Raw genomic sequence first — 10,687 nt, 5'->3', positions numbered from 1 at the left:
TCCTTTTATATATGAATTAAACAATATTTTCCTTTCTTTTATCATTTGACTAATTTAATATATTAGACAAATAATAAATATAAATATATTCACATTTTAACATACCAAATTAATCAATATTGAATTTATTTATTTTTGAAATAGATGGGACGACAAATATATTCTTGCTGCTTAGCAGAACACCAAATATTTGAGCTAGCTAGCTAGACAGGATATAGCTAGCAAGTTGTGATTTAATGTAATTGAATTCAGATGCTATATTCTGCAAAACCGGTTCAGATGATATGTGTCATACTTAAAACTTAAAAACAAATTTGTTAAAATAACACAAACTTATTCTCATCCGCATATAATGCCATAATCCATAATCTGAACTTTATGAAAATGCGAAAACTCGATAATGCTCATGTTGACCCACCACCTTTATTAGTGGACACGTCATCCAGAGGAAAACAACCTACCACAAAATCACCGGGTAGGGTACACTTTTTTTGAATAAAATAACAATAAAAATTCTCGAGGATCAATAAAATTTATTTATCAATAATGAATTAATAATATTTAAAAATATAAATTAAAAATATATTATTTTTGTAATATTTTTAAGTATTATTAAAATTATTTAGTTACTATAATCATAGACACCGTATAATCTAATTAATAGGTACTCACAATTTTGAAATAACGTGATAATTATTAGATGAATTCTTTTTTTTTAAATAGTGACAAAAAATTATAATCGTAGTGTTTATGGTGGTGATTATTGTGATTTGAAGGTAAAAACAATAATAGAATAATAAGAAAAAAATAATATTTAAAGAAAAAGGATAATTTTATTTAAAGAGATTAAAATAATATTTTACTTTGATATTTTATTTGAAAAATTCTTAGATGTCATTAATATTTAGTATTTTAGCCATTATTTAGCCGGTACAAACACTAAATTAATTTTAACAAATAAATTTTATTAATTCATGTGTACAAATTCTGAAAAACGTTGGTGCAAACGATATTAATTTATACGAACAAAATTTTAGTAAATATAGGTGTAAATTATATATTTTTTTATGTATAAAATATCTATAAATATGAGTGTAAATTATTATTGGTCAAGTATTATAATATTTATTGACCATGTACCGTGAATAAATGAATTTTACTTTTATTAATGAGTCTTAGTTTTCCTTTTTCAAGTATAGCTAAACTTGTTAGGCTTTTGGTGGTTAAAAAATTAGTTTTATGTATATCTACTAATTTAAACTAAACATGCATATGTAAAATTAATTGTTTTAAAATTATACTGAAACTCAATTATCACATTATAACTGTCAAATACAGCGAAAGCATCGATCCTCATATAAAATCATATTGAAGAAAATCCTTTTTTTATTACGTACTTTTTTGTTTTCAAAAAAATAAAATGAAAGAAATATATTTTGGAAAAAAGTTTTTTTTTTTTTTTTTTCATTTTGAAAACTTATTTTGGATATAATTTTTAAAATGATATTGTGGTATCATTAAAAATATACCAAATTACCAATATTATTTTAAAGAAAGACGAGTAAAATGTTGCTATTTGTATATCCATTAAAACCACTAAATGAATATTATAATTTTGTTATGTAGCGTTGTTACATTAAAATAAAATTAAACATTAGAGTTACGAATTTTACATTAAATTTTAAATTAATTTTTATAATATATAATTTCAAAAAATATTTATATAGTATTTTGTGAGTAAAATGAAATAAAATTAAAATCAAGTATTGGAGATGCTCTTAAAATTATTAGGCAAAAAAAAAACAAAAAAAAAATCCAAATGTATCCAACATTCATTTTCTCACCTACCAACAAATTCAATTTGTTTTGTCCTTTTAATAATTTGATCACGTAACGAAAGGGTCTGAAAGTCCATGTTGCCGTGTTAACATGGTCTATAAAAGGATTAATTTATACCTCTAAATAATTCTAGCATTAGCATCTTAATTAAGAACATAATTTATAGCTATTCACCCTTGGTTGAGCATATGGAGCACTAGTACTAGTATGGATATAAAACCCTTGAGATTATTATAAAATTCATTTACATCTCACTCATGTCACAAAATATGCTTGTATGGGCAAGAGATTTTTTTTATAAGAATAAATTTAAATTCATTGTCTCTAAACGAATTTATAATAGAAATAGTCTTATTAACTTTATAGAAAATATATTTATTTTTCATTACTAACTTTAACATAAATCTGTAAAAAAAATGTTCAACAAGCTTCGACAAATCGGAATTATTCTTGATCGTCATATATACCATGAACAATGGGAATCTGTCATCTAGCTTAAGAAGGAAATAGCTTGGCCCATCTTTTCATCTTTTGTACTTCTATTCACAAAGTACTAGATTTTCTTTTTCCCTAATGGATTTGATTATTATTAGATCTATATATTATTAACCTACACATTATTTGAAATTATAGTATACATGTTATATATTATACTTCATTTTTAACCATCATGATCAAATTACTTATTTGAAAAATTTAAACTGTTAAATAAAGGGGCATAAGTCATAATATTATAAAAAAATATCCTTTATACAAGATCCTTTTAAAATTTGAAGCATAAATTATACATATATTTTTCTTTGTCTTATACTAAATCTTTTTTGTTTAGAAAATATGAGCAATAAGAACAATCAAACGTTACTTATTTGGATAAAAATACCTAAATAGTTATATTACATTATATTATATATAACAAATTTATTTGAGGAATGCTAATTTTATTTGTTTACAACATACAGGCCAGTTCTTGACCAAAATTTGTACAACATGGGTATGAAGAGCACCTCAACAACGTTTGCATCGGCCATTGTTAATGTCCTCCCAGCCATTACTTTTGTTATGGCTCTCATTTTCAGGTAATTGATGATGGAAGCTCCAATAACTACTAGTTCACCACAACATGATTATTAATGAGCAGCTGCTTTATAATTGTGGCATTAATAATAGGAAAAGTATAAGTAACTAACAACATTTTTGAACAATGTGAATTAATAGGGTTAAAAGAGTAAATTAATCTTAAATTTAATTAGTAGCATTAAATTAGGATGTATTGTATCTTTATTTGATTGATGATTGTTCATGTTGTTCAAAATATAATATAACACGAGTAATATTAGAAAGTTGGCTTTTTTTATTTTAATTTTAAATTATAAATTCTAAAAAAAATTTAACTAATATTAACATACACCAGTCTTTTTTTTTCTTTTCAATTTTGTTTATTTATTTATTATTTTTCCTTCTTTGATCTTATTTGGTTAAAACATGTAATTTTAAATTAATTAAGAAATATGTAATTCAACAAATATAAAATGTCGGACAAAAACGTTAGTATATATCATGATGTTGTGTACTAATATCCCAAGGTTATCGATATTAAAGCATAAAACTCAATTACTTTTACACACGACCCTAGTAGATACCATATTATATACAATAATTTTGAATCATATAATGTTGTCCAACAATGTGATGATATTCCCTGTGTAAGTTGTGTTGAGCAACAAGAAGAATATCTAAGCTATGTATGTTTTAATAATATATATATCTCTTGTTCCAATTTTTGGTTATTATTGTTAACCAGGTTAGAGACAGTGAATTTGAGAAAGATTCACAGCGTAGCGAAGGTAATTGGAACAATGGTGACAGTGTCAGGAGCCATGATCATGACCCTGTACAAAGGACCAGCACTTGAGTTCATAAAGGGACATGGAGGAGGAGCCATCCACCATGATAGTCGTAACGGTTCAAGAACTGAGCCTTCTGAACAAAACTGGGTGATTGGCACACTCATGCTCATTGCAAGTTGTGGTGGTTGGGCTAGCTTCTTTATCTTGCAAGTAAGTTCATTGTAAATTAAGATACGGCCCCATATTAGTGAATTACATGAAAATGGGTTTCGTAAAAAAAATGTTTGTAATTCGATCTTTTTGAATTTAACAAAGCAAAATTATTTGCAGTAATTCATCTCAATATTTTGTATATTTATAGGTTACCGATACATCCATATAAAAAATTTAGCTTGGAGACTTTAGTCAAATTTTATTGTATTTAATATAAGATTCTGACTAGTAGTGTTTCTATTTTGTGGAATTTTAGTCTTTGACTTTGAAGATGTACCCAGCAGAGCTCTCACTCACATCTTGGATATGCTTTTTGGGCATTTTTGAGGGTGCAATTGCAACCTTTATATTTGAACGTGATATGAGTGTTTGGTCCATTGGCTGGGACTCAAGGCTTCTTGCTTGTGTTTATTCTGTGAGTTATATATTATTAGACTTATCATCTTGGTTTAATTCAATTATTATTATTATTAGTATGGCGATTTAATTTATAAATAATTTAATGCTCTTCAACCAGGGAGTGGTGTGTTCTGGAATTGCATATTATGTACAAGGAGTTGTGACCAGGGAACGTGGACCAGTTTTTGTGACTTCTTTCAGTCCTCTAATTATGATTATCACTGCTGCATTGGGTACCATTGTCTTGGCTGAGCAAATTCATCTTGGAAGGTCAGTTCCATATCAAAGTCTTATGTTTAGTTCTTGCTGAGACACTAGTCAGTTAATTAATATGCTAACTTGTTCATTTACAGCGTAATTGGAGCTATTGTAATTGTTTGTGGGCTATACACTGTGGTATGGGGGAAAAGCAAAGACAATGTGAATAATACAGAAGCAGTGAAAGTTGAGGGCCAAGAATTGCCAATAAGGGATAGCACAAAATCAGGATCAAACATTTTTGAAAACATTGATGTTAATGTTCCTAGTGAGATAAAATGAAAACATCCTAATAGGCACTTTCACTAGTGCCATAAAATTTTCCTACTGAAAAAATGAGGTCGAGAAAGATTTTGTCATGTGTAGAAAAAATCTTTCCCAGTACCTATATTAATGGCTGTAGTCCTATTTATTTCTTACCCGTTTTTCTTTTAATCTTTTTGGATGAATTTGCAGTCAGAAGAGTATCTGTAATATAATAATGCAAATTAAAGTTGCTTTGAGTCTATTTTGTCCCTTTTTCTTAATTCTTCTATTATTTTTTTCTAATTATTCTCTGCTACACAACAAATTATATATGGTTAGGTGAAGATTAATCTTTCATAGGTGCTTATTTTAGTACAATGATTAAATAATACGTACTAACATCATAAAAAAATAGCAGAATAAAAAATTACTCATGGATCATATTATTTCAATCAGCATTTATTTATTATTTTTTAAAAAGAATTTTTATATTATTATATATACTAAAATATCCTTATAAATAATTATGAAAAGATAAATATATCCTTTTGATTTTTCTTTTTAAAATTAAATAATCTCTTTCCATGATTGTGACAAAAATATTATAAATCGATATGATACATTATTATTATGATATATGGCTTTCATGTCTGTATATTTAGGTATGCCAAACCTTAGAGACGTTACAAAGTTGATGCAAATTAAATAAGTCATTTTACCAAAATTACCCGTTGCAGGCTTTCCGACACTTATCCAATCTATTTTATTAGGGATCCAATTATTTTTTTCTAATTGTTATGAAATATTTGAATTCTTGAGCCATACAAACAATTGGTTTGAGCTGTCAATCCACTGGTTTAACAATTCTATTGAATGGTTAAACCCTCTAAATGATCATTTCATGAAACATAATAAAAAACTCAATTTGCCAACCAACTGATTGTTTTCACTATCTAATCGATTAAATAATCTTGGCAATTTGGGTCTGAACGTGAGGTTCAGATTTTTTAGTGTGGTAGCATTCGACCTCTTCGGTGCCAAGGTGCTGAGGTGTCGTTTGTCCGAGTTTCTTGTAAGGAGGTTGGGGGTGGTATCCACAAGAGATTCTAATGTTTAAGTTAGTAAGGACTTTAGGTAGGTTTTTGGTAGATAGAACGTATATAATACTTGGAGATTCCAGTGTATTTATAGTAGAGCTGCTAACCACCTTTATTGGAGTAGTTCTATCTTTTCTGGTAGGTAACTATTCCTTTTATCTTGGGAGTCTGTTAAGATCTCCCTTCTAGACGTTGCACGGCAGTTGCTCCTTGGAATCCGCGCACGTTTAAAGAGGAGTAAAGGAGCCGTTTTTGGTTCACTGTCTCTTATAAAGGGGACATTTCAGCTCTTCTTCTCCTTTTTGTTGTTTCTGAAAAGACTGTTTTACTTCTTCACAAAAGAACTCCTCTGTGCCATTTCAACCGCTTCTGTTACTTCAAGATTTCTCTATCTTGGTCTTTGAAGAGTTTTTTACTTTCACCGGCATGGAGGGGATCGTTCGTGTTTTGCTGTTTTTAGATGTGCTCTCCCCCCTTTTTTTCACAATCTTCTTCAAGGTTGGTTTTCATTTTCTCTTTCCCGAAAAATCTGTTTTGATTTCCTTACGAGTTTTATGTGGAGCGTTTTGGGAAGTAAAAAACGTTTGTCACCAAAAGAGTTTTTGAAAGACTCTCTTCTTTCTTGAAAGAATCTTCATTTGTATTACCGTGTATTACGGTAGCTATTACCCTTTGTATTTATGCACTGTATTGCCCCTAATGGTACCGCTTTGACATGACGACGTTGTATAAGAAAGGCACCATTTGGTTGTGTTGTAGGGGTATTTTTGAAAAGAGAAACTTTCTTTTTGATTTTGATGTTTTTCCCGACTTGTATTGGACGAGTTCCGACTTCTTTTAGTAACGGTTTGCTTTATTTTTGCGTTTATAGATATAGCATCTATGTCACGCCATGTTATCTTGAATTTGTCAACTAAGGTCCCTCTTGCTCTTCGGGTTTGGGTAGATACTAATGTTCTTAGTTGTCCGTGTGACTGATAAAGAGTGTTGTGATGAGTTTTGTAGGCATCATAGCATATGTGAAAATAGGGAAGATGAGAGAAGCTATGTTTTAGAACCGTCCGACCTAGAGGAGAGAGTGTGTTTCCCCCTTTAGAGGATTCTGAACGACCTTTCTTCTATGCCTATGATTGTTTCTTACTAGGCTAGGTATCCGACTTCCCTTTACAGATTTCGAGATGGATGTGTTGCGGTCTTCTGACCTTGCCCCTTCTCAATTATACCCGAACTCTTGGGCTTTTATGAAAATGTACCAGCTCCTGTATCGGGATTTGGATATATGACCTGCTTTAAACGTCTTCTTCTATCTCTTTGTTGCAACAAAGCCCAATAGTTCCACAAAGAAGTCGGGGTGGATATCCTTTCGAGCTGTACAAGGTCGGAAGGTTTTTTTCTATCTTCGATGATTCTTTTCATGATTTCAAAAATTACTTTCTTAAGGTCTGGGGTGCTGAAGGTGTCCAACCTTTCTTTTTTCCCGAGAACCAAGAACCTCCTTTTCCCCTATATTGGCAAGATACCCTTGTAACCGTTAGGTATGATCTAGCCGAGTTAGACGACCTAGAGAGGGGTGTTGTAGATCTTTTGTTGGATACATGGGGCCAAGCTCCCCATTTGGATACAAAAAGATATTTGGGAGATCCCAGCCTTCTGAAGGCCGATCTCGATAGTTCTTGTAACAACCCAATTTCTGGTACGTCATGATCATACTAGAAACTGAGCGCTACCAACTTGTCTTCCTAATTATTATCTATTATTTATTATATGAGCCTGTTTCGTTGTTAAAAGTGTAGTTATTTTGCGAGGTACTTTTTTTTGAAAACATTTAGATTAATAAATAGAATCATTCATAATCAATTCACAAATGATAACAGATAAAATAGTTATAAACAACCACACATAAGTACATCACAAGTAGTTGACAATATTCGGTGATCCAGCCTTTATTAGAGTAAAGATCTTTAGTTAGAACACCCCTAGATATAGCTAGATAATAACCATATACATATATATACATACAACATCCCAGGCCTTGACCTGTTCAAGAAGTTCCTAAGCTGGCACTCAGGCTAGCCTAGACTCTATACTCACCTAGTCCCTCTAGACTACTAAAGCGAGGGAAAGTACGTTCTAAGTCTTCAAAACTCAAGTCAGGTGGAACGTCATCAAAAGGTGGAACATCATCTACTACTCCTCTGCACAATTAGACATTGCCATATGACGTCTCTCTGGTACCTCATCAAGTAGCCACGAAACAGGAGTCTCGCACATAGGATTTAGGTTAAAGTTTGCATACAAACTGGGTGCAGACGTTGGCTGATCTCACAGTATATACATATAGACAGATAACGGAGTTCATCTAGACTCAGAAGACTACCTAGAGCGGAATCTTCTTTGCGGAATGATCATCAACAAACTACAGAAGGGTACTCTTGCTTCCATCTGAAGGGGGGAGGGAGAGAGAAGGGATAAGAACTGGGAAGTTCTTAGTAGGGCCGGGGTTATTAGTTACGTTCATTAATTCTGTGTTGTTTCACAGACGAATAGCAGAATACAGAGAAGAAGTAAACAAAAGATACAGATAAATAGAGAAAAGAGAGAAAATAGAAAATAGAATACAGACAGAATAATACAAGAAAATAAAACACAGATACAAAGAATATAACACAAACAAAGAAAGTATACATTCATACAATAATCATAACAGAGGAAACACACAACCAAGTATGATGCATGTCTAGCCCTAGTGTAGGTAATGAGCTCATTTGTCGGTTATATACCTGCTCCTGACGTTACCCAGCAACCTTTGTCTGGATAAGGCTTTCCTGTTGGCAATACCCACTACAAACAACCTTTGTCTTGCAAGGTATCCACTACAAGCAAGCATTGTCTTGTAGGGCGGCACTTATTAGCCGATATACGCCCAACACACTCACTATAAGCAACCTTTGTCTTATAGGGGTATAACACACTCACTGTAAGCAACCTCCGTCTTACATGAGTACAACACACTCACTGTAAGCAACCTCTGTCTTACAGAAGTACTCTTTAACTATGTGTATCTCGATACCTCTGTAAGCAACCTTTGTCTTACAGAATAGCATTATAGCTAAGTATCCCAGGAAAGCGTTCTTAGTGGCTGCACCACCAACTATCTGACTGGCTTAATGAAGTAGATGAACATACAGATATATCTGGAGTTGCTTTAATGCAACAAACGACCTTTCAACAGGCCCTCTGCTTGTTCTCTAATCTCTTTATCATATTACTCTTTTCACTTTGTCTCTTTACTCTATTCTGATTACTTTTTTCTCTGTATCTCTTTACTCTACTCTGATTACTCTTTTCTCTATAGCTATATTACTCTTTTCTTTTTATCTCTTTAGTCTTCTCTGGTTACTCTTTTCTCTGTGTCTCTCTACTCTACTCTGGTTTCTCTGTTTAACGTATGTATTTAAAGTTTATGTAAATTTTGGTATGAATAGTTAGCCTGTCCCAAGTATAGGTTCATTAAGTCTATACTGAAACAGTTTAACTTTTCATATTATACCTAACCCTAGGCTCAACTTAAGAGCTAACTATATTTCTCCTAGTTCGTTCGCTAATCTCTGTTTGATTTTGTCATTAAAACTTTACAGACTTTTTCTTCGACTTTTATTTTTTCTTTAACTTTTTTATCTTTCCTTTGTCTTTGCCTCACTAATATGTTATTACCACTCCCTAAGTATTTTATGAAGGTAATTATGAGATTCTAAAATTAAAGTTGTCTTTCTAAAACTTTTACAAAAAACTGCATTTTCTGTATTATTTTATTATTTTATTAAAATATTATTTTTAATTAAATATTATTATTTAATATTTTATTATTATTTATTATTTTATTAATATATTTTCGAAAATTTTGCCTTTTTACCTTTTAACCTTTAAAATTCACTTTTTACCACCCGTAACTTTTAATATTTCTACTTTAACCACCCCAACTTTTAGAAATTACAAAATAACCCCCCAAACACCAAAATATTTACTTCCTTGCCCTTTTATGGATCAAAAAGGTGTTCTTCATTTTTCTTCACTACACTCAAAGTGTTCTTTGTGTTCTTCGTAAATTTTTTAGATTCTTTCTTTGTTTTTACCCGTTTTTCAATCTTTTCAGTAATCGATGTTTACCAAAATTTATAATAAATTAGCAGCCACTAAAATCCCATCTTTTCTACTTGATTTCAACACTAAATCAACCGTAATTTAAGTCCTAAGGTTCATTTTTCTAGCTGCACTCAAGAACATGTTTAATAGCTTGAATATAATCAAATTTCATCAAAATTTCAACAAACTTTCACCAAGAATAGCTCATATAAGTAATAAACTCCAATTTGGTGGTTTATCTTGTGCTTAATTTGGTGGGTTTTATCAACTTTTTCTCACATTTATTCAATGAAATAGCATATTTTTGTAATTCTTCCTAAATTTGTGCTTAAGTGTGAAAACATGCTTTTTAGGCCTTTAAATTGCTAATTTTAATTCACTTTAATTCCATTCGATGCCTTGATATGTTTGTTGAGTGATTTCAGATTCATAAGGCAAGTATGGGATGGAAGAAGTGAAGAGAAAAGTATGCAAAGTGGAGAATTCATGAAGAAATGAGCATATGAGAATTAAGGGCCACACGCACGCGTCATCCACGCGTACGCGTGAAAAGAAGATCTTCATGCCCTAGCGCACGCATCCCTCACGAGTATGCGTGAAGAGGGAATTTGCCAGTGACGCGCACGTGTCGTCTACGTGCACGCG

General features: G+C 31.3%; 1 protein-coding gene across 2 annotated transcripts in view; it reads left to right on the top strand.

Annotated features, from left to right (window-relative positions):
* Window positions 1-5,064, top strand: part of LOC107623943 (WAT1-related protein At1g44800) — a 10,384-nt gene extending 5,320 nt beyond the window's left edge. Inside the window, exons 3-7 of one of the 2 annotated variants that reach the window (XM_016326353.2) lie at window positions 2,799-2,915; window positions 3,641-3,896; window positions 4,156-4,314; window positions 4,417-4,568; window positions 4,652-5,064. In XM_016326353.2, coding sequence (XP_016181839.1) covers window positions 2,799-2,915; window positions 3,641-3,896; window positions 4,156-4,314; window positions 4,417-4,568; window positions 4,652-4,838 — 871 coding nt within the window. In that variant the 3' untranslated portion in view covers window positions 4,839-5,064. The remainder of the gene's footprint in view (window positions 1-2,798; window positions 2,916-3,640; window positions 3,897-4,155; window positions 4,315-4,416; window positions 4,569-4,651) is intronic. The other variant, XM_021113247.1, reaches the window with a different exon arrangement.

Source organism: Arachis ipaensis, chromosome B10 (genome assembly GCF_000816755.2).
Source record: "Arachis ipaensis cultivar K30076 chromosome B10, Araip1.1, whole genome shotgun sequence".
Lineage (NCBI taxonomy): Eukaryota > Viridiplantae > Streptophyta > Magnoliopsida > Fabales > Fabaceae > Arachis > Arachis ipaensis.
This window is presented reverse-complemented; position numbering and strand designations above follow the sequence as displayed.